Source organism: Etheostoma cragini, chromosome 14 (assembly GCF_013103735.1).
Source record: "Etheostoma cragini isolate CJK2018 chromosome 14, CSU_Ecrag_1.0, whole genome shotgun sequence".
NCBI classification, from domain to species: Eukaryota; Metazoa; Chordata; class Actinopteri; order Perciformes; family Percidae; genus Etheostoma; species Etheostoma cragini.
This window is the reverse complement of record NC_048420.1, coordinates 3,764,723-3,787,909: the sequence shown is the minus strand read 5'-3', so window position 1 is coordinate 3,787,909 and position 23,187 is coordinate 3,764,723. Positions and strand designations below refer to the sequence as shown.

The 23,187-nt window shown below is 39.9% G+C and overlaps 3 protein-coding genes across 8 annotated transcripts in view; all 3 read right to left on the bottom strand.

Moving 5' to 3' along the window:
• Positions 1-1,999: 1,999 nt before the first annotated feature.
• LOC117956566 (coagulation factor XI-like) lies at positions 2,000-7,484 on the bottom strand. The gene is made up of 9 exons (XM_034891678.1): positions 6,845-7,484; positions 6,553-6,709; positions 4,446-4,555; positions 4,204-4,366; positions 3,969-4,081; positions 3,483-3,615; positions 3,137-3,243; positions 2,351-2,510; positions 2,000-2,150 (listed from the first exon to the last, which is right to left on the bottom strand). The coding sequence occupies exons 1-9, from the start codon at positions 6,903-6,905 to the stop codon at positions 2,033-2,035; spliced, it is 1,122 nt and encodes a 373-aa protein (XP_034747569.1). The 5' UTR covers positions 6,906-7,484; the 3' UTR covers positions 2,000-2,032.
• Positions 7,485-8,013: 529 nt separating this feature from the next.
• Positions 8,014-12,716, bottom strand: LOC117956565 (coagulation factor XI-like). The gene is made up of 9 exons (XM_034891677.1): positions 12,454-12,716; positions 12,189-12,345; positions 11,480-11,589; positions 11,220-11,382; positions 10,619-10,737; positions 10,407-10,539; positions 10,059-10,165; positions 8,343-8,502; positions 8,014-8,138 (listed from the first exon to the last, which is right to left on the bottom strand). Exons 1-9 carry the CDS (start codon positions 12,512-12,514, stop codon positions 8,021-8,023), a joined length of 1,128 nt encoding a protein of 375 aa, XP_034747568.1. The 5' UTR covers positions 12,515-12,716; the 3' UTR covers positions 8,014-8,020.
• Positions 12,717-16,117: 3,401 nt separating this feature from the next.
• The window catches only part of fhod3a (formin homology 2 domain containing 3a), a 59,594-nt gene continuing 52,524 nt past the window's right edge, over positions 16,118-23,187 (bottom strand). For 5 of the 6 annotated variants that reach the window (XM_034891922.1, XM_034891924.1, XM_034891925.1 and 2 more), the window contains 10 exons: positions 22,506-22,664; positions 21,907-22,089; positions 20,918-21,037; positions 20,497-20,658; positions 19,568-19,758; positions 18,851-19,055; positions 18,720-18,743; positions 18,222-18,429; positions 17,934-18,101; positions 16,118-17,396 (listed from right to left, as the gene is read on the bottom strand). In XM_034891922.1, the coding sequence (XP_034747813.1) occupies positions 17,314-17,396; positions 17,934-18,101; positions 18,222-18,429; positions 18,720-18,743; positions 18,851-19,055; positions 19,568-19,758; positions 20,497-20,658; positions 20,918-21,037; positions 21,907-22,089; positions 22,506-22,664 (1,503 nt within the window). In that variant the 3' untranslated portion in view covers positions 16,118-17,313. The remainder of the gene's footprint in view (positions 17,397-17,933; positions 18,102-18,221; positions 18,430-18,719; positions 18,744-18,850; positions 19,056-19,567; positions 19,759-20,496; positions 20,659-20,917; positions 21,038-21,906; positions 22,090-22,505; positions 22,665-23,187) is intronic. The other variant, XM_034891923.1, reaches the window with a different exon arrangement.

Sequence of the window (23,187 nt, the reverse complement as noted above, 5' to 3'; positions counted from 1 at the left end):
GACTCATTTCTGATCTCCACAAACCAATGGGTGACGTCACTCATGCTCTGTCCATTTATATTAACGGTCTATGGTCACTCCCCAACGTAAGTAGAGTGCAGAGTTGAGTCGCGCATACGTCACTTTGCGAGTGAAGCTGTGAGTTGCGCATGCGTCACTTTGCGATTAGTAGCATGCAGGATGCTAAGGAGAGGAGAGACTTCAGTAATGTCAATCCCGTAAAAATTGACCTACTTAACCAAGTTTGTTTACTGCTGGCTTCAAGTTAGCCATCAGAAACTACAAAGGCTGTTAGTTTAATGGAGTTTTGAATTAACAGTAGCAATCAATCAATCATAGATAGCTAAAACGTTTTTGAAATGATTGCTGGCTACAAGCTAGCAATCAAACCCAACAAAGGCTATCACTTGAATGGCGTTTTGAGCTAACGTTAGCAATCAAATTAATATACCTAAAACGTTTTTGAAATGACTGCTAGCATAGCTACAAGCTAGCAATCAAACACAACAAAGGTTGTCACTTGAATGGTGTTTTGAACTAACGTTAGCAATAAAACAGGCATAGATAGCTAAAAAGAAATGAAATTACTCCAATCTTCTGTTAGTGTTTGTAATGAGAAAAGTGTATTATTTCATGGATTTCACAACTGTCAGTATGATAATTATGTCGTAAACCGTTTAAATCTGAGCATGCGCAACTAACATTTGCACTCGACCAGAGCCGGTCTGACTCGACTCTCATCGGGTATGACACGTTATGCCATAAAGCATTTAAATCAAAGCATGTGCGACTCAAATAGCAAGGGGGCACGCCTCTCCCCGCTAAGCGTAGCTCCCATCGTGCCATTTTGATGCTATCATGTGTAGTTAGCATATCATTTGCTGCCATTCGTTTTGGCGCCACTTTGATAGTGAATAACATTACATCTGAAGCGTTTTAAGACTCTATTTGTCCTTTTTTATGTCTAAAGAAACACAACAATGTATAAAAGTCTCCGTTATCTTGTACCTCACGTTATGGCTCCGTAGCAGACGTTTTTGTAAAAAATAGGCCAACGGTTGCGTCACAACCACGCGATTTACCGTTGCATAGCCGACAAATCATCCTATTGCCGGAAGAAACACAAAGACAGTTTTGACTTACATTAGCTGTTTAGGTATAATTACTAACGTTAACTAGCATGTTAGTTAGCAGTAATTAACCTGTGTCTATGTTATTTCCTTACATATACCTACGCTCTCCGTCTCAGCTGATTGGGAATGATCGAGATTTCTCTTGGCACAACTACCAGAAGGCTTACAACCTTCAGACACGTTGTCCACGTCCCAACTACGTTTTCAAGCTCAGTTGGAGGCTGCTCAGTCACGCCTAGCCATTGCTGGAAAAGTGCTTCTATTTTCCTTCACTGGCCTCCGTCCAGAACAATGGGATCTGTTTTGTCTACTTCTTTAACTGTCTATGCTGCAGTTAGCATCACAGCATCAATATCCTTGCTCTCCTCATACATAATGTATCGATCAAAAACATATTCGTGTTACAAGTGGGATAAAATAAAGTAGGCTAATAGCAAACTGATGTTCCTTCTTTTTTTATTGCTCTTTTTTTTTGCACACAGAAACAGGTATTTGCAGCCTAAAGGCTCTCTAAGCAATGGCAAAAAACATTCTTTTGTCACATACAGCAAACATATCCTAATTGTTCGCGAGCTGGCTGTCCCCAGAGCACACTGTAAAAAAAAAAAAAAAAAAAGAGGTCTCTGTAGACAACCCAGGCTCCACAAACGGCAACAAAAATAAACTGTGCCAACCTGCACCATGAAACATACACAAACATTGTTCCGGTGTTCAAGCCAATAACCGACAAGAAGGATTTGGGGGTGGGTACGGAAGGAGGGAGGGACGAGATAACCTCGTTTTGTTTGAAAATACTTAGTCAACATGAAGTAACATCACCCAACGTCGTTTAGAGCACCTTTAAACAGCAGTCCAATGGTACATTATGTTTGTGTGTGAATGCGTGCATGTGGGGCGTTCTACACAGTAGTTTTACTGTTACAGTTCCTCAGCTGGAAGCCTGATACCACATTGGCCACTTTGCTAACTTTAGGAGGAGCAGGCATGGTGATGGTACGCTTGAGATAGCAGCGTCGTCTAGAATACAAATCAAAAAAAGGCATCTTTAATCAAGCACCATAAATACAGCTATCATCAAATTATGAAGACAATATTGTCTTATTGATGGTCAAGTGACACAATTTCCAGGGATTGCCTAAATTGATGGTACAATTTAATTTAAAACAACAATATTTATGTTTAAGCATGTTTTCATGCATGCATAAAGTATACTGTACCGGCCGAATGGATCATCAAAGTTGTCGTTGGTATAGGTGTAGAACTGGCAGTAAGGATCCTGAGTACAGGTCCTCTGACATGTGTCTGCATCATCCATCGACTCAAAGCGAATGTCAGAACCTGGGACATCTACGTTTTCATGAGCCACCTGAACCCAGGCTGTTGACAGAGAGAAAGAGGGTTAGACTGCTGCTGATGGCTAAACTACTATACTTCACTAACAACAAATATATGCTGAATGATTCCAGTATTTGTAATTTCAGGTTGGATAATAACCAAATCTAAATTGAGAGTTAGTCACTCATTTAAACTTGCAATCTTTGAGGAAAACGGCCAAAGTTTGGTTTTTGTTTCTAAAATGATTGAACAATGTTGCCATTCAGTGAAAGTTGTCTTTTCATGAAATACAGATGACAAAGTACAGTCTGAGTAAAATGTTTGGACTTGGAGCACAAAATATTTGTAAGTGCTGAGGATAAAGAGTTTCTTAATAGCAAGACTTAGAGGCTACGTATAGCAGAGTAAATTCCATGGCAATCAATAATTGTTGACACATTTCCCTCAACTCAAAGGTCATGGGATTACCAAAAGCATAAAGATGCATCATTTGGGAACCCTGAATGCCATCCATAGATTCATGATGCTAGCATGACTAAAAAAGAACAGAGGAAAGATAAATTATGTCACTGAGTTAGTCGATCTACATAGCCAAAGCAGTTGAGATTGCTATGGTGGTCTACTGACAGAGTGTCTTTTCTGACAGTTGTGATATTAGTGATACGTACCGTTATCCAGCTGACAGAAGCGTGCTGGTAACCCAGATGTGAATCCATTTTTACGTTCAGTAACAATGTTTTCTTTGTTGTTCTTCAGGTTACAATTAAACTTATTACTGCAAAGAAAGAAAGAAAATGAAACCATGTAAAAAGTGTGTCTGAATAACATGAAGCAGAGAACAGATGTGACTGAACATGAGAACCAATATTTAACCACATCAGGACAGTTAAAATACCTTCATGTAAGCTGCTGGAACGATGAATATGCTAATATAACTCGACAATTTCTAATTAATTATCATACTGTCTAATTGAGCACAAGAGAGAGAAAAAACGTTTCCAAATATTTGACTACCTCTCAAAAGAGAAGTAGGTGCAGACTGAATGAGCAGAGCACAGTGCCTGGCAGTGTTCCGCAGAGACAGCAGGAATAACCTCATTGTCGTTTCCTGGGATGTCAGTGTTTGGAAAAAGCTTGCCCCGACACACTGTACAAAACACAGGTAATACAATAATTGTTAATGGACTGTTTTTATATAGCGCTTTTCTAGTCTTAACGACTACTCAAAATGCTTTTACACAGGAACCATTCACACACTGGTGGCCGAGGATGCCGTATATGGCCATCAGATAAACACTCACACACATTTACACTCTGATGTGCAGCATCGGGGGAAACTCGGGGTTCAGTGTCTTGCCCAAGGACACTTTGACATGGGACTGCAGGGGCAGGGATCGACCTTCCGTTGACAAGCGACCTCTCTACCACTGAGCCACAGCCGCCCCTAAGAAAGCATGCACAAAAACCTCTATGAGGTGTTTGCTATGACAGTTTGTGTACCTCTTTGTTGACTTATTCGTGTTATTTGGGAGAATCCAGATGTTAAACCAGCCTTTTTTGCTACAACAGGTATCCTTGGTACTGGCCAGCTGAATTTAAGGTGGCACTTGTTCCTAAAACAGAATAAGGCATAATATTAGTTAGATAATTTTTAAAGATGTGAACAAGTGGGAGAGGTTAAACTGATAATTTTTTAGATTCAATGGCAATGTTACATTATGTGATCCAGTTTTACCTGAAATCCACTGTTTCAAAGGCCTCATTGATAAAAGAAAAGAACTGACAGGCAGGGTCCTGTGTGCAAGCCCTCTGACACTCCTCGTGGTCTGCTGTGAACAAGGTTCGGTAGTCGGCACCGAAGAAATCCACGTTCTGGTACACCTTGGACAGGCAAGGCTCTGGCAGACACACAGAGTGAGCAAATGAGAGTGTGACCGTGCATCATTCTTTTCTTAAATGGTTTTCATAATGGTTTACCTTGGTCCTGGCTGCAGGGTTTGAGAGAAAATCCAGATGTGACACCCTGTAGTGGAACCTGAACTGAAGGCTGTCCATTGGGAGTGGTTTTGATGAAGCAGAAAAAAGTCCTGCAGAGAGGGGTAGATGTTTGCTTTTTGTGTAATTGACTTTAAACTAAAAACGGTAAAAAACTGAAGCGGAAAGTTGGTTGGTGCACTGGCGGGACTCCGGTAGACGCAGACGTGCATTTCCGTGACCATCGGACACTGCACAGAATCCCAGGCGCTGGTTGGATCACTTCTTTGTGTCGACTATGTGGCATTAGACAACACGCAGTAAACCTGCATTATTGCTCTATATCAACTGTAGACCATATAACATATAATTCATGTAAATCTGATGATGTTGTCATATGAAGCTGACTTCCTGTTGCCAGCAAGCGGCACCATGACTCAATATTGGCATTTCAATGTCTTCAGGCTTGGACTCTCCTCATGCATTAGAAATGTGAAGCAGATTGTAAGTACTTCTGAGTTACAACACTTTTCTGTTTCCTGTTAAAATATCAAAAGTCGCCAGTTGCTGCAGCAACGCTGTTCAACAAAAACTCACAATGTTCAAATACTGCATCCTCAAGGCATTAAGGCTTTTCTGAACACTTTTGAGGTGGATCTGGTAAACCCGCAAAGAAGAGGACATCATAGTATAACTTGTAATGGTAAAATTACATTTAAGCATGATTTCAAATGTCCTTCTATAAAATGCATGTGTTGATTATTCATTTAATTATTCACAATGCATTGCAGGGTGTATGACTTTTGAAGGAGAAGACGACTGTTTGTCTTTGCGTTTTTACTTCAAGGACAAATGCCACAAAGTCTAACATGAAACAGTTGTCCAGAGCTATGTTTATCATAGCAGGTCCAAGGTTGGGGCCAACTAAAGACACGAGTGTCTCCATTGTTTTATGAGAACATAACCTATTTGGACTACTGTAGAAGTTTGGTATAATTTCAAGCATTATTAGTGGTGTAATTTATGAGATACATAGTCCCCATAGCGCCTGCACAAAGCAATTGAGCTGTTAACGCTAACTCGCCCAATGTTCGACCCAGGTGAAAAAAGCTTTTGGGGGGTTATTTGGCTCCAGCTTGTGGTGCAAAGGACCCTAAAGTGAAATTACTCAGAAACATCACTTTAAGGCAATATTGTACTTATTACTGCACTGCATTTATAAAATATTGTTATTCCTTTTGCTTATTCAGATTACTAATAATATAATCAAGAAATAACTTATGTATTATTATAGATAAACATAAGACTTTATTGATCCCCTGGTGAAAGTCACAAGCTACCCAGTAGTACATGCTGTTGTAAAGAACAGATCTCACCCTTTAACATCAAAGCTACAGTTGGTAACTAACTCAAAAGTATAACTTGTGGCCAGATTCATTTAAACTCTTTTTTGTGTTTTTGTTTTATTTACTATATCCTGACAGAACTACATTAATCAGATCAACCATGTTTAAAGTAATGTTCCTCGGGCTCCTCCTAGTGCTCCTAATGACAAAATAGAAAACCAATCAGAGCTGAGAAGTCTCTAACCTGGCGCAAATCAAATACAAATCAAGGTTGACTATTTCTTGCCTAAAATGTTGTCAGAAACACATGTTAGGGTACTGTTTGGCTGTAAAATAAAGAGTTTGAGTCAACTGATGCTTGGTTTTGGCTCAACCTGGTCCCAAACTTTGTTATTTTCCAGCTAAACAGTACACTAAAAATGTTTCTGAAAACATTTGAGGTGAGAAATAGGCAATGCAGAAACAGAATCTTGATTCATATTACACTTTAATTGCAGATCATGAGCGGTATCGTCTTTCCATTCATTTGTACTGGTGTTTTTTTTAATCTCCTGCTCCTCACTGCAAATCTAGTTCCCATCTGGGATAATAAAGTGAGTAAAATGAACTAAGAAGGACTTTAACTTGTAACAGAGTATTTCTACACAGTGTTTTTGCTACTACTTTTACTTAAATTAAATATCTGAGTATGTTTCCACTACTGGAAGTAACCATTACTTACTTATTACTGATTTCTGATTACATGTACACTGCTTGTTGTTTACCTTTCAGTGTTGGTCGAGTCAGCTCGATAAAAGGCAAAGAAGTTACAGGAGGGGTGCTGGGTGCAAAGCTGCTGACAGTGCTCAACATCAGGAGAGAAGAGAATAGTTATGTCGTGTCCTGGGAAATCCACATTCTCCTTAAGCTGTGGATTACAATCTAAAGAAATGGAAAAAGGACACACGCACACACACACACACACACACACACACACACACACACAATTTACATCTACATTACATTCTACCACATACAAGTGGTAAAATTACAAGTTATACATACTGCATGTATTACCTTGACCAAAAGAGAGACTGCAGATAGACAGCAGACCCACCAAAATCAAATGTGTTTCCATCTTCTCCGTTTTGAAGCCAGTAAAGATTTTTGAAACACAACTGCAATAAAAGAGCTGGTTCTGCCCCTGCACCTTGGTCAAAGGACTGTTTTGGAATCATCAAATTCGTAGATGTCCATCAGTTTATAGGCAGTCCCTTATGACCTATGACCTATAAAGTCTATTGGCTCTTTCAAAGTCCAGATTAAAATCAACATTGGATGTTCTCAATCAACACTTTTAAACAGTGTTCTGTTTACTTTTGCTCTGTAGACCTTGTCCTTACTTGAAATATAAATGTGATTTTGCTGTTTATTCCCAGTATACTGTTGTTGTTATGGCATGATGAATCCTGTCACTGGCACTCACTGCATTATATCACTTGCATGTACGTCACTGAGGTGAATGTCAGCGTGGGCGGTTTAGGCCATGTTCTGGCTCTGCGTTTCTCCATGTGTACGTGGACAGAGGTGTGCTGGAGACCTTCTTCAGGATCCCGAAAATGATCTGGAATAAACAACCAAGGCCAGGAAAGTGACTTGGGAGCAGGTTTTGTCTGGAGGTCACCAAACAGCCATTATGTTATACTGCGTCGAGCTGGTTGTGGTGGAAGAAATTAATTTACTTATTAAGTAAAACATCCAATGCCACAGTAAAAAAAATACTCCTTTACACAGTATATATTTAGTCAAAACAGTCTGTTCTGACCTAACCCTTGTTTGCTATTCTTTGGAGTTTAAAAAAAATCTTCTTTATCTTTAATGTTACCATCTTTGCCCACCCTCAAGAGAAGATCACTTGACTGATGCTAGTTCCCCATTTTGTCGTGTCTTTGTTCGTTATTAACCCCACACAGTCAACTGTATTGTGTGTATGAACCAAAGGGTGAAAACAGTTGAGCTGACAGCGGCATTGCTTCATGTGACCTATAATCACCCACAGCAAATATGTGCTCAAGTAAAATGACACACACACACATACACACACACACACACACACACACACACACACAGCCTTAATGTCTTTGATTTTGGCTAAAGTAGATTGAAAGCAAACTGATGTTCGTATGTTTTTTATTGCTCTTGTTAATACACAGAAAGAGTCATTTGCAGCTTTGGGGGGGGGGGGGGGGTACACTACACAGTAGTTTTACTGTTACAGTTCCTCAACTGGAAGCCTGATACCACATTGGCCACTTTGCTAACTTTAGGAGGAGCAGGCATGGTGATGGTACGCTTGAGATAGCAGCGTCGCCTAGAATACAAAATCAAAAAAGGCATCTTTAATCATGCACCATAAACACAGCTATCATCTAATTAATAAAGACAATGGTGTCATATTTATGGTCAAGTTACATTATTTCCAGGCATTGCCTAAATTGATGATAAAACTGTATTTAAAACATGAACAATATTTGTGTTTATGCATGTTTTCATGCATGCACAAAGTATACTGTACCGGTAGATGGGATCATCAAAGTTCTCATTGACATAGGTGTAGAACTGGCAGTAAGGATCCTGAGTACAGGTCCTCTGACATGTGTCTGCATCATCCATCAGCTCAAAGCGAATGTCAGAACCTGGGACATCTACGTTATCATGAGCCACCTTAACCCAGGCTGTTGTCAGAAAGAAACGGGGTTAGACTGCTGCTGATGGCTAAACTGCCATACAGAAATACTTCACTAACAACAAACATATGCTAAATGATTCCAGTATTTGTAATTTCAGATGGGATAAAAAATTCTGTTGACATTCCAAGTAAATTTAAAACAAAACAGAGCAAGCTTGCCCCTCCCCCCGTGTTTCTGTAACTGTCATGACTAATAGCGTTTTTCCATTAAATGGTAACTACTCTACTCGCCTTTTTTAGTTTTCTATTATGATAAAATGTCCCTGGTACCTGCCAACAGGTACTATTCTTAGTACCTCGTCTGTCAAAGTTCCAAGGTGACGTGAAATCCTGCAGACTGGTCGGAGCAAATCGTTACACTACTCACCGCGCCATCATTGCTAGCGACAGACGGGTGTAATTTAAATAGTTTAGCCAGTGTTTTTTTTTTTTACGGCCTCAAGCTTTTTTTGAAACTAAAATTTTTCTTCTGGTTGTGGCAACAGCCACATGCCGAGAATCAAAAGCAACACACCTTTGACGTTCTGTGTGTGTGTCGCGTTAGGTCACGGCAGTTTCCTGCTTTGATGACCAGCCACGCTCGCCTCACGCATGAGACGGTACTACTCTGCAATGGAAAAAAGAGGATGGGACACCGCAGCCGAGGCGAGTCGAGCAGGTACCATTAATGGAAAACGCCATAACTGACTAACTGTTACTAACCCCCACCCCCTTCCATAACTATCTTGTCGGTGATTGGCTGGAGTGTTTGCTGTGTTTTGGTGCTTTTCCTGTGCTTCAAGTGTTTGTTTGACGCTTACAACCCCTATGTTGTCTTCCAAGACCGGGCTATTTTACAGTGTAGTAAGTGAGCTGGCAGCAGATCAAAGAGAGATGCCAACGATTTGATACAAAAATGAAATTGCGCTGAAGCCATGCAAGAACTCATATTTGCACCTTTAAAGTTTGTTACTTTTTCATCCAAACAAAGCAATGTTTGAGGAAAATGGCAGGGGTTTGGGTTATAGTTGTTTCTAAAATAGTCAAACAATGTTACTATTCAGTGAATGTACAGACAAGAAATTACAAGAAAAAGTACAGTGTAGGTCTAATGTTAGACTTAGGGCACAAAATAATTGTTACTGTTCAGCATAAATATCTCCAAAATAAGAGTAAACAGACATGGTAAGTCAGCAATGAAAAGTAAAGCAGAGTAAGATCCATGGCAATCCATTCATAAATGTTGAGACATTTCCCTTAAGTCAAAAGTCATGGGATCACCAAATGTGTTGGGATGCATCATCTGAGAACCATGAATGTTTATTGAAAATGCAATGTCAATCCGACCAGTAAATGTTGAGATATTTCACTGAATAAGTAAAAACTACAGTGACTGACCAATCCGTTGCCAATAATTGATTCATGATGGCTAAAAGAGAACATAGGAAAACTACGTTACAACACTGAGTTAGTCTATCTACACAGCCAAAGCAGTTGAGATGGTCTATGGTGGTCTACTGACAGAGTGTCTATTCTGACAGTTGTGATATTAGTGATACGTACCGTTATCCAGCTGACAGAAGCGTGCTGGTAACCCAGATGTGACTCCGTTTTTACCTCTGGTCACCATGTCCTCGTTGTTGTTCTTCAGGTTACAATTAAACTTATCACTGCAAAGAAAAAAAGAAAAAGAAAAGTTGCAAAAAGTACTTCTGAATAACATGAAGAAGAGAACAGATGCGACTGAAAATGAAAACCAAATATTTAACCACATCAGGACAGTTAAAATACCTTCAAGTAAGCTGCTGGAACAATGAATATTCTAATATAACTCAGCACACTGTAATTACTTATCATACTGTCTTATTGAGCACATTAAAGATAAAAAAACGTTTCCAAATATTTGACTACCTCTCAAAAGAGAAGTAGCTGCAGACTGAATGAGCAGAGCACAGTGCCTGGCAGTGTTCCGCAGAGACAGCTGGAATAACCTCGTTGTTGTTTCCTGGGATGTCAGTGTTTGGAAAAAGCTTGCCCTGACACACTGTACAAAACACAGGTAATACAATAAGAAAGCATCCACAACAACATGCATGAGGTCCCTGTTATGACTGCTTGTGTACCTGACTGTTGACTTATTTGTGTTATTTGGGAGAATCCAGATGTTACACCAGCCTTTTTTTCTACAACAGGTATCCTTGATACTGGCCAGCTGAATTTAAGGTGGCACTTGTACCTATACCTAAAACAGAACAAGAAATACAATTATTTATTGAATTGTTGTGCATATGCCATGTCGCCACCCTGCTGTTGCCACAGCAATATCTTTCCTCTCACTGGTTGAATTAAACCTCAGATCTGAAACCTCCGGGTACCTGTTGCACTCTTAAAACAGACTCTGTCTCTTCTTCAGCAACTTTCCTTTGCCAGTTCTGTTGGAATTATCTTTTTACACGAAATAACACAAAATCTCGCAACATTAGCCCATGTTCACTTCTGTGTTGGCTTATGGCATCAACGTCTCTGAACTTTCCCCTTTCAGTAACATAAATCAGAATAATATCCAGAATATTTATCAAATGAAATAACAATGAAATTACAGATATTACAAATATCCCTATTCTAGGAAAACAAAGTGCATCAGAAAATGTGAACAACAGTGGGAGAGGATAAACTAATCCTTTCATTTCAACAGCAATGTTTCATTAGGTGATCTAGTTTTACCTACTACCCTTTGCTGTGAAGTCCTCGTTTAGTAAAGTAAAGAACTGACAGGCAGGGTCCTGTGTGCAAGCCCTCTGACACTCCTCATAGTCTGCTGTGAACAAGGCTCGGTAGTCGGCACCTGTGAAATCCACGTTCTGGTACACCTTGGACAGGCAAGGCTCTGGCAGATACAAAGAGAGAGCAAATGAGAGTGTGACCATGCATCATTCAGTTTTTCCTAAATGGTTTTCATAATGGTTTAAAATGGTTGTGTCTACCTTGGTCTTGGCTGCAGGATTTGAGAGAAAATCCAGATGTGACACCCTGTAGTGGGGTCTGAACTGAAGGCTGTCCATTGGGAGCGGTTTTGATGAAGCAGAAAAAGTGCCTGCATTGATGGTGGAATGTAACTAAGTAAATTTACTCAAGTAATGCACTTAAATTTTGAGGTACTTACACTTGACTTGAGTATTTTCATTGCTTGCTACTTTATACTTTATGCCACAATACAAGGCATATTGTACTTTTACTGCACCGCATTTATTTATTCCTTTAGTTATTTTGCATGTTCAGTTTACTAATATATGATTATAATGGAATATTATGGACAAAATTCACAAACTAACCAGTGGTACATGCTGTTGTGAAAAAAAAAAACTCTTTGAGTCAGGTGGTGCTCAGTTTTGGCTCAACCTGGTCACAAACTTTGTTATTTTACAGCTAAAGAGTACGCTGAAATATGTTTCTGAAAACATTTGAGGTGAGAAATAGGCAATGCAGAAACAGAATCTTGATTCATACATGATAGTTTGACAGTTTGAACTGCTGTTTTCTTTATCTCCTGCTCCTCACTGCAAATCTAGTTTCCCATCTGGGATAATAAAGTGAATGAACTGAACTAAGCAGGAGTATTTCTTTCCCTAATGAAAGTAAGCATTACTTACTTATTACTGATTTCTAATTCCATGTGTACCGCTTGTTGTTTACCTTTCATCGTTAGTCCCGTCAGGCCGAACAAAGGTGAAGAAGTTACAGGAGGGGTGCTGGGTGCAAAGCTGCTGACAGTGCTCAGCATCAGGAGAGAAAAGAGATGTTATGTCGTTTCCTTGGAAATCCACATTCTCCTGAAGCTGTTGATTACAATCTAAAGAAATGGAAAAAAGGAGACACACACACACACACACACAAACACATTTTACACACAACATTCTGAAGTGGTAAAATTACAATGCATACACACTGCATGTATTACCTTGACCAAAAGAGAGACTGCAGATAGACAGCAGTCCCACCAAAATCAAATGCGTTCCCATCTTCTCCGTTTTGAAGCCAGTAAAGATTTTTGAAACACAACTGCAATAAAAGAGCTGGTTCTGCCCCTGCACCTTGGTCAAAGGACTGTTTTGGAATCATCAAATTCGTAGATGTCCATCAGTTTATAGGCAGTCCCTTATGACCTATGACCTATAAAGTCTATTGGCTCTTTCAAAGTCCAGATTAAAATCAACATTTGATGTTCTCAATCAACACTTTTAAACAGCGTTCTGTTTACTTTTGCTCTGTAGACCTTGTCCTTACTTCAGATGTAAATGTGTTTTGCTGTTTGCACACAAATTTTACCTCACACACAACACAAAAAACATGCACATACACTAATTTTGACTCTCTCTCTCACTCTCACACACACACACACACACACACACACACACATACAAAACATGCATATTCCCTACTTTCACCTCACACACACATAAAAAACATGCACATTCCCTACTTTCACCTCACACACACATAAATAGCATGCACATTCACTACTTTCACCTTGAAAACATAAAAATCATGCATTTACAACAATTTCATATTACACACACACAAACACAGACATTAAAGTCATGCACTTTTTATCAATAATTTTTTACCTTTCACACAGACAATTTTTTGTGGGAAGAATCTCACGAATAATTGTCTGTGTAAAAGGTAAAAAAGTTGTCTGCATGTGAGCTAAAAAGTATTGTGTGCACGCTAATATGCAAATAAATGCTACTTTCAGCTCAGTTTGTAGAACCCATCTTCTAAGTGGAAGGATGGTGGTCTGCCCAGGTCACTGTAATCTATAATGTCCGTTTTTTGTTGGTTGTCTATACAGTCCTGATTTTCTTTTGGTTTTGTGAACGAAGAGAACTTTGCCTTTTGTTTAATGCTGCTCCTCAGTGTGTTGTGGAAATACATATGACTTGAGTGTAAAGAGAAACTAGAGAAAGTTCTCATAACCATTATGCCGTACTAAGAGTTCTATCACCTGCAATGCTAATGGTCTTATTTTCTCTGTTCAGGGGGCGGGACTTGACAGCTCAGTGAGGTGCTGACAACAAAAAGCCAGGCATCGTAACACAGACTCAGACTTAAAGATGTCTCTTTTTGATCTTAGTGTGAAAACATTGGAAAGTTCCTGTTCTGTGACAGTGTGCTGCCACCTCTTGGCCATATAGAGAATGAAGGGAAAGCTGAAGGTCAAGGAGCAACAAAACAAACCAAAGGTCGGTAAAAACAGCAGTGGTTTATTGAGTTTAGCAGCCTCTCCTCTGAAAACGTAACTCCTGGTGAGAGACCAGTTTTGATGACATAAACATATTTGAGTAGAAAACCTACAGCTGTATTTTGAAGGGATAGTTCAGATATAAAGTTCAGAGAAACAGACACCAAACAAAAAACCTAAAAACATATCTTTTTAAAAAGCTTTCTACTTATTGTAACTTATAGGTTTTTCTTTTTAATTATTTTTGACCTTGATCTTTTTTTATTTAAATTACTGACATTTTTTAAATTGAATTATTAGATGCTCGTAGCACTTTGAGATTGCTGTAATGTAAAGTGCAATACAAATAACACTAATTATTATTAATATTATTATTATTATTATTAGAAGCAAAGCAATGTAGGCCTACTGCTGTTGACGGGGCCAGAAGAAAAAAGTTAATTTAGCCACCTAAAAAAGGCACATCCTAAAAAGAAAATATTGGTTAAAATCAAATCAGTTTTAAGTGTACTATATTTTAAAATATTTTCACTGCTTTACCTTGCTTAAACTATTTTTTGGGGGGGCAAAAACATGTTTCATCGTGCATTGGTACATCCGTCCATGCCTGTATTTTAGGACTTTCCAGGATCAGCTTGTTGCCCTGAGACTGCATCACAAGCAAAGGAATATATAACCTAAAGATCAGGCCTATGTTTCATAGTCAACACATTCCTTACATAGTTTTACCTCCAGGTATGAATATGCTGACTCAGTCAGTATGTTGTCACCATTTTTTAAAGTGCCCATATTTTAATTTAATTTAATTTTAATTTGTTTATTGATCCCCAATTCTCATTTTCAGGTTCATAATTTTATTTGAGGTTGTACCAGAATAGGTTTACATGGTTTAATTTTCCAAAAAAAACACCATATTTGTGTTGTACTGCACATTGCTGCAGATCCTGTTTTCACCCTGTGTGTTTGGGTCTCTTTTTTAGCTACAGAGTGAGACATCTTACTTCTATACTATCTTTGTTTGGAGTCGCACATGCTCAGTAGCTTGGTAAGATCCCATCAGCTAGATAACTCTTTCTCCAGCTTTGGTCCAAGGCAGGATTAGCTGGGAGACTTCTTCTAGACGAGGGACACTTGTGGAATACCTGCAGAACAGGGACATGGAAGTAGTTCTTTTTTAGAGAATGGTGAACTAATGTGTGTTGCAGCAGTGTTTTGCCATTGAGAACGAGCTAGCATGCTAGCGCTAGCATGTGCTACGCTTAGCCACTTTGTCTCGGCTAGTCGTGTAGATTTTTAACAGCTCACCCAGAGACATTCAGAAACCTGTATGTCACTCAAAACAGCATGGGTAGCTTTTTTTTTCTCCAAGTTTTTAAGTGTGTTGAGACACAAAATAACACCCCAAATCCTAGAAAAAAAAGGTATTTCTTTCATAATATGGGCACTTTAAGGCAGAGAGCTTGCAAAATACACTACATGATTGGCTTAAGAGGCCAGGCCTTTAGGTTGGTTATGGGCTGAGCAGTTTGTTTTTGTAAGATCATTTTTTTGGAGCTTTTCCCTTTATTAAAGTGACCGTTGATAGACACGAAAGGGGAGAGAGAGATGGAGGTGGATATGCAGCAAAGGGCCACAGGTTGCTGCAGGATTCTGCCAACATGGGGCAAACACTCTTACTGGGTGAGCTAGAGGGTGCCTCCATGCGCAATGCAGTTTGTACCTTTGTATGTAGAGCATGCTCAGTAAACCTGTATAATGTTATGCAGACACATTGCTTATTGATTGATTAAATATGGCTACACCTTTCACTTGATCCTTCGTGATAACCCTTCAAATGTAAACCCACCTCTCCTCCTGGCAGTAGTAGGGTGTTGGATCGGGAACCAGAGGGTCATTAGTTCAAGTCCCTACTAAGATAAAAATACTATGTGTGTGGACTGGTAGCTGATGAGATGCCAGTTCACCTCCTGGGCGCTGCTACAGTACTCTTGAGCACCCCCCCCCCCCCCCCCCCCCAACTGCTCTGGGTACTGGTTCAGCAGCCCCCTCACTCTGACATCTCTCCATTTGTGCAAGCAAAGGACCTGTGTGTGATAACAACAGAGTAAAAATTGTAATTTCCACGTAAAGGATCAATAAAGAGTATAAATTAAAATTAATTAAATTAGAGACCCACCCACCAGTGTGTGTTCAAGAAGTGAAGAAGAATTCACATCTTTTTTTTTCAATTATGGTTGTTTTTTATTGCAGAGTGTGTATACACAGCATTTCTAGTGAAAGTGTATCGTGTTCAGCTCACCACATTATATTTATGCAGCAATATTTCCTTGTATTTGTTGTATTGTGAGAGGTACAGATGGAGACCCACATTATCCTTTCATATTAATTATCCTTTTAAGTTCATTCAAAGTACAATATGTGGCCGAAGAGTTCAAAGTAAATGCCCAGATACTGATCGCCCCTCTCAGCACGAAGCAATACTTTCACAGAATAGCCTCTTTTTAGTCTTTCTCTCAGACTATAATACACATTTCTGCAGAAATTACAAAAATAAAACATCACATGAACCGCACTAAACATGCACACTGTAGTACTACAGTACTTAGTACCTGGCAGCTGACAAGGGCATTTACACATTTTATGCAGAAATTACTGCATGTCCTTCAAAATAGATTAACATTAAAAAATGTCTTTATCTCTTTGTCTTTTTACACTTTACAAACAGTTCCTCTGAGATAAATACTTCCTTTTGTCCGTATTTTGAGTCAGTCGTTCATTTCAGAATAGAAACTATTGATGTTGAGTAAGGTGCAAGATGTCCGAGTATTGCAAATAAATATTTTGCCAAAATAAAAACGTTATTGGAATCAACAGTCATATTCGATATAACTACACCTGTGAATGTGACATTTGTGAGTTATCTGAGAAGTAGGAGGTGACTAAAACAAGAGGGAGATATGGTGAAAAGGTCCAATATCGTCCCTTTTAAATGGAAGGCACATATGATCGAAAACCCTTCACATTCCTACTAAACACGACTACACTCGTCACTTGTCGAATGTGCGGTTGCAGAAGGAAAACACAAAAGTTCTTAGTGAGCCTCTTTGTTCATGTTGATCTCTTGGGATTCTTTGAAACTGGAAAAAAAAGGAACAAATCAAACTTACTCTTCAGCCCATTACTCTTTAAAACCGAAATTCACAGCTTAAATAAAGGAAAAATGGTGAAGTCACAGCTGCAGAAACTCACAAGCAAAGGTGATCCCTTTTGGACTAACAACAACATTTCCAATATATGTTAAATGTATCCGCTCAATGTAAAGGCAGCAGCACTGAATTTAAAGTTGAATACATCAGTCCTTTCATCTTTCTTCATTTCCGAGTTGTCTTTGTGTTGCAAAAAACACTATCATAGATGCAGCTTCATCACTCAGACACATTAGGCAAAATTAGCAGCTGGCAAAAATCTATGAAGGTGGCTGTGACTGGTGAAATACTGTACAGTGTGGCGAAGGCATACGGCTGACAGAGATGTCGCTCCGGTGATTGAAGAATGATGGGAGGGAGGTTTGGATGATCACATTTCTGCATCAGGAGAATCGGTAAGTCCTAAAGCAAGAGCTTCCTCTGGGGTCAGGCCGTTCTTCAGAGTCCGCCTCACTGTGAGGAGAGGAGAGGATTCGTTATCACTGTGACGGCTCTGACCGTGCTAAGTTCAAGTCTCACCTGATCTCACCTAATGTCTGATTTAATGTACAGCACTACTCTGTGGTATTATTGTGTTTGGGCAAGTTCTCTTTTATTTACTCATTATCAAAAAGTTATTCCAGCAATGCAGTATTGCACTTTTATAAAGTTGGGGATCTTGTTATAGACAGTTTGGAAAGTGTGGGCTAAGTAATGCAGCAGCGGCAGACATACCCAGACCTTTGGCTCCAAAAATATCAGTTCCTACAATTCTTATAATGCTGAAACTAATAATGTATTTTATCAAGTCCTCTGTGCCTAACTAATCCTTCACATATTCATGCCTTTGGGATCTTACTGCAGACAGTCTCAAGCCCATCAACAGCACATTTAAAAAGGTTTAAAAGTCGTCATACTGACAGTTTTGAATATACTTAATCTTAACAACAAGAAAAAAAGCAAAACCTTGGAATTAGAGTGTTTGCAATGAATTAAGCATTCAGGTCATACATGACTTGCGGTTGGCCCTGGACCTCCGCCTCTCTCTGGGCTGGGCTCTGTTTCCTGGACCCTGAGTGGCCGACCTCACAATACGCTCCATGATCTCGTCTGCGTCGGCGTCCTCTCCAGAGATCTGAGTGTCCCCCATGGGTGGGGTCCATGCTGGCATACTGCGACCTGAAAACATTGAGCAGAATGACAAATGTATAAACAAAGAAACCCTTTTTAGTGCAGTGGCTCTGGTTTTCAGGTCGACTTCTCTGTGTGACCATGTAAGGAACTTCTTGTCGGCCTCACCTCCCCTTCCAGGCCGGGATCTTGTCCGTGTACGAAGCCCCGGCACTCCGCTGGGCTCCTTTTCGCCGCCGCTGAGGCTGGTTCTCAGCACGGCTTTCATGTGCTCGTGCTCTTCAGCGTCCTCTGTGTGGCCCAGACCCTGAGAATGCTCGCCATCCTGGCTGCCACTAGGGGCACTGTTGCTAATGCTGGAACCAACCCGACCACACTGAGGGGGAGGACAGAACGAAAGAGAATCAAAATTTGGCAGCTTGTATTTCTGTATTTTTTAAGTATTTTTGGGCTTTGACTCAAACGTGCCAAAGCTAAAGCATCAAGGAAACATCAAACCTGTAAAGATGCCTACTGTACTTTATTGACTGATCCATGCAGATATTAAAATCAGTGAAAATAGAAACTTTGAGGTAAAGTAGACCAGTCAAGATTAGTGGTTCCATGCACAAACACACACGCACGCACTCACACAGTCATGCAGACAGACAGCCCTTATGCTGATACCTCACTCTCCTCTTCCTCATCAGACTACAGCGGGAAAAAAGAGTGAAAGTCAAAGAAAATGAAGAATAAAAACAGCTGTATGTTTTGTGTGCCTTTGTGTAAGGGATCCTATGTGTGTGTGTAATGCTTACAGGAGCGTTGACGTCTATGATCATCTTTCCTCGGGTCTTGTTGCGTTCACGGTGGTCGGCTCGTTTCTGTTTCTGCTGCAGCACGCGGTCTCGAGTGGTTCGGTACTCCAGCGCAAACTCACTGAGGATTTTACTAAACCTGTGGACGCTGACCTCTCTCACACTGTAGGCCGGATGACCGAGGAACAACAGGAAGGAATGGAACCTGGGAGAAGGAAGGGAGAGAAAGATTGGGAACATTTAATTTTCCTAAAAGTCGTTTTTCTCTAGCAAGAAATTTTATAATTGTTAGAGGTCGGTGTAATTTAGGCTGTTTAAGATTTTTTCCAAGACACTAGGAATTTGACACTTTTATTTCTGTTGTACTTATGAGGAAATGTAATTTTTCAAGTTAAAATAGATTTTATATATTATCTTTCCAATGCTTCCAGTATTAGCAATAACTGTATTAAACAAATCACATAATAGTAGCTAGTTAAATAAATAAGAATTTATTCTGATCTTATCCATACTTGACAATAACTAGCAGCTAAAAAACAATGACTAGTTGTCCAGTCTGTCTATATATACTGCGACATCAACATTTTTGGTTTCACTAGACATTTGGTGAATTGCAACTGGAGTAAAGAAAAGGAGAATCCGTCAGTAGCAGCACGTTCTAGCAGTGAAAAACGTTCTGTGACATGGATTAGGAGAGACCCTTGTGAGGGCAACAACCTGTTGATGATCCTGCGGTGAACAATCTTGAGAATGATAATCCTCTCAGCGCAGTCTTTGAGGAAGTCAGACATTTTCTGCTTCAGCTGGGGCTTCATCTCATGCTTGGCGATCACCTTCAGGTGGTCCCATGAGGCTTTGCAGCGCCGCTCCATCTGGCACAGGTTCTCCTGCAGCTGGTCAAAATCCACCTGACAGAAGAGGGGTTGATCCACAGAAAGTACCTTAATTTCCCTCTACACTGGCCACACTGTGAAACATCATGCAAGAATTAAGTGAGATCACCTAATCTTCTATCATTAACGTAATGTAAAAATATATTCTATTTATTACTTTAAAGTTAAGAACTTAAAATTTACTTTTCATTTCTGGACAATTTCAGAACTTATGAAGATGAGTTATTTTGCCGAAATTATGATTTTTAAGGAAGATACTACTATGTTCACTAAGAAGCATGATAAGCATAACGGCAGATGTCCCAGCATGCATTGTTTGAGGGCTAGGTCTCTCCAGAGAAATTAAAGGAAACATATGTCATTGAAACATGCAGTTCTTTACTACATGTTAAATTGGCTGTTTCCTCTAATACTAATGAAAAAAATGAGGAAGGTTGGGATCCTCTTCAGTCCCTTACTCTGTAAACATTTCATTTAAAAGAGGTCACAGGCTGCCTGATGAGTTATCTTTTAGCTCTAAGCTTATGGCAAATGAGAAATGAAGTCTTCAAACTGACAAAAACGGAAACTGGAAAGTAAATCGGACTGTAATGTATCAGATGTTAAAATCTATCAAGTTGGGTACAGTTACTGTGACTTGCATTTTACGGTAGCACAGGACTTTATGTTTAATTAGAACCAGCTTGAAAAGTGTTCCCAATTCATTCAAAATAGCACTTATACAAGGTTTTTATTAGTGAGTGCTGAGCGTACTTTTGCAGATCGCGTGATGGCTCCGATCTCGGAGTAGAGGTCAGTGCTCTGAGGGAAGTTGTCCACCACAGCAGAGCAGGCGTGATGCAGCAGAGACTGCTTATGAACCGTATCCTTCACCTCTGGAACCTTCTCTAAATAAGTCAGCTCGAAGCCTTTCGCCTGGACACACGACAAAAGAAATAGCCGTTGAGCAAAGAATACATCTGGAGTACTATTATGAGGTACATGTGTTCTCACCAAATTTGAGTAGCTTCCGTATGTGATGTAATTTTTAATCTACAAATTAAAGGCTTGGAAAACCCACACAAAGTAAAAATGCAGATTATTTCTCTACAATTACCACAAACTACTGCTACAAACAAAAAGAAGCTTGTCATTATGACCCAGTGTGAAAAAAACAATAATGGTCATGACTCACGTTGGTGCCATTGAGGAAGTTTCCTATAGAGAGCAGTGTGGAGAGGATGTAGCGCAGAGTTTTGTTCTTCTCCAGCTGTTCCATACCCTCCTTCAGATCCTGCAGCGGCTCTGCAACTTCCTGAGAGGAGGAAAACACACACATCATTAGTTAAGTCAATTAAGACTTACCGAAAACATGTGCTTCTTTAGTCTGCATTTATAAAAAGTGCTGAACAGGTGCACCTCGTCTCCCACCGCAAATCATCTACTTGTTTGAGGTCATGAGAATTTGTTTAAAGGCCGCCGTCTTGGTCAGCCTTCGCTATCAAACATGCTTTTGATTACATGAAGCGTATGTTTTTGTGCAGCAGTTTTCTCTTGCATGTGTGTATTTGTGTGCTTGCACGGTATGTTGCCCTCCATTAAGCCTAACGCTACCACACCGTCCCACAAAGTCCAGTTGGGAATATCGCTCGGCCAAACGTGCAGTCAGGAATCCTGCCTTTAATGGAGATGAAAGAAGGCCGCGTCCTGCGGAAAGCCGTAAAATTTACAGGCTGCGTGTTTTTCATTCTCTGGGTTTTTGCTTTGAACTTCTCCTCCGGGATGCATTCTTTGCCGGGGTAAAACAAGGTGTGCCAGAGAACAACGAGGTGCCACTAATAAGCGTGCATATTTTGTTATGATGTAACTATGTTGATGATTTGCGGATGTTGTTTGTACTAAAAAAAAGGATGTTGATACTTACTGACACGGGCATGACACACACACACACACACACACACACACACACACACACACACACACACACACACACATACAGACACAGACACACACACAGACTTTGCACATTTACTTAAACCTTTATCGTGCAGTGTTCATTTGGCTTTGTGTGTCTGCTTTTGCTCTAATAAAGCCACATTCACTTGCTCAATATGGTATTAAATGTAGAGGAGGAAAGGCCAAACCAAACGTTTAGCCTTCCTTCCTCTACATGTTTTTACAAACCTTTTGGGTTGCCTCGTAGTCCATCTTGAAGGCCCAGAGTTGGAGTCGGGCAGAGAGCTCGCTGATAGAGGACAGAGTGAGGAGGAACTGCTCTGCTGAACCCAGCGGGATATCAGGGTTGGCCAGCTGGGCCTCCTGGATCTTCTGCTTCTCCTCCTCTGTAGGGATCATCGTCAGGATTTTCTAAGTGCAGGGACAGAGTTGAATAAGCAGTATATGGGTGACAGGTGTTAGTTCAAAGATGAAGGTTTTGGAAAGTTTAAAACATGTACTATCATTGAAAGTTTGGGTTTTGCTTGTTTTACGCTGGTTCATAATAATGTTTCCTCACCTCATGTTTAATAGCCCTTTAAATTAAATCCTGGGTTTATACAGTATGTATATGTCTATGTCCAGTATATGTATATGTGTGTGTGTGTGTGTGTGTGTGCGTGTGTCTGTGTAGTGATGGTGGTGACATTGTCTCTGTTTTTATATTGTAAAGCACTTTGAGTTGCATGACCTTTGAATGAAAAGTGCTATACAAATAAGGTTTGATCGATTTATTAACTTTCTTCCCGTTCATTATTCTGTATCTATCTATAGTCTGTATCTCTCACCTCTATGCCCTCCTTGTTAAGCGCGTACTCGTCAAAGTTAAGGATGGCCGTCTTGATAGTGCGAGGAGGAGGCAGCACCGTCAGACCGATGTTGATGGCGTTACTCCTCTTGGAATCCAAAACGATGATCTCCTGACGCTTGCCGTCTGCTGCGGTTTTCTAGGAAACAAAAATACAGAGAGGGTCTGTGTGGTCTGCTAATGGGCCTGTAAGGATTAAATGGATCATCCCTCTGGTGACATTGACTGCAACTGTGGGTCCTATATGTGAGTAGGAGCAGGAAATACCATAATAGTTAACATTATATGATGTGTGTTAATGTGGGGTTTTGCAAAAGTCTGCATTCACATTGTCACTGTATGTGAACATACAGTATGACCTCACCAGCACTTGAGGCCATTATGAGCTATTATGGAAGGAAGTCATAATGTGTCAGCACTTAAAAGGGTAACAGAGTAGGTGCTAAAACCTGGTTACTGCGTCTAGGTAGTTATATACTCACCATACAGAGACTGGGAGACTCACACAGTGCACAATGCAACTCTGGAACTATTAGGTTGTTACATCATGATATGTGAGACTAACTTCACGTTTAAAGCATAATTTTAGTGATCAAAATATTTATACTTAGCTATACATTTCATAATTATATTTGAGTATTTTATAGAAATACCTTAACATA

Excerpts from the sequence above, each read along its gene's own strand:
- LOC117956566 (XM_034891678.1), bottom strand. The coding sequence starts at position 6,905 with ATGGAAACACATTTGATTTTGGTGGGTCTGCTGTCTATCTGCAGTCTC. Across the intron at positions 4,082-4,203 it reads TTTGAAACAGTGGATTTCAG|GAACAAGTGCCACCTTAAAT; the intron begins GTAAAACTGGAT and ends ATTCTGTTTTAG. Across the intron at positions 3,616-3,968 it reads ACGAATAAGTCAACAAAGAG|TGTGTCGGGGCAAGCTTTTT; the intron begins GTACACAAACTG and ends TGTTTTGTACAG.
- LOC117956565 (XM_034891677.1), bottom strand. The coding sequence starts at position 12,514 with ATGGGAACGCATTTGATTTTGGTGGGACTGCTGTCTATCTGCAGTCTC. Across the intron at positions 12,346-12,453 it reads CAGTCTCTCTTTTGGTCAAG|ATTGTAATCAACAGCTTCAG; the intron begins GTAATACATGCA and ends CCATTTCTTTAG. Across the intron at positions 11,590-12,188 it reads GACGGGACTAACGATGAAAG|GCACTTTTTCTGCTTCATCA; the intron begins GTAAACAACAAG and ends CCATCAATGCAG.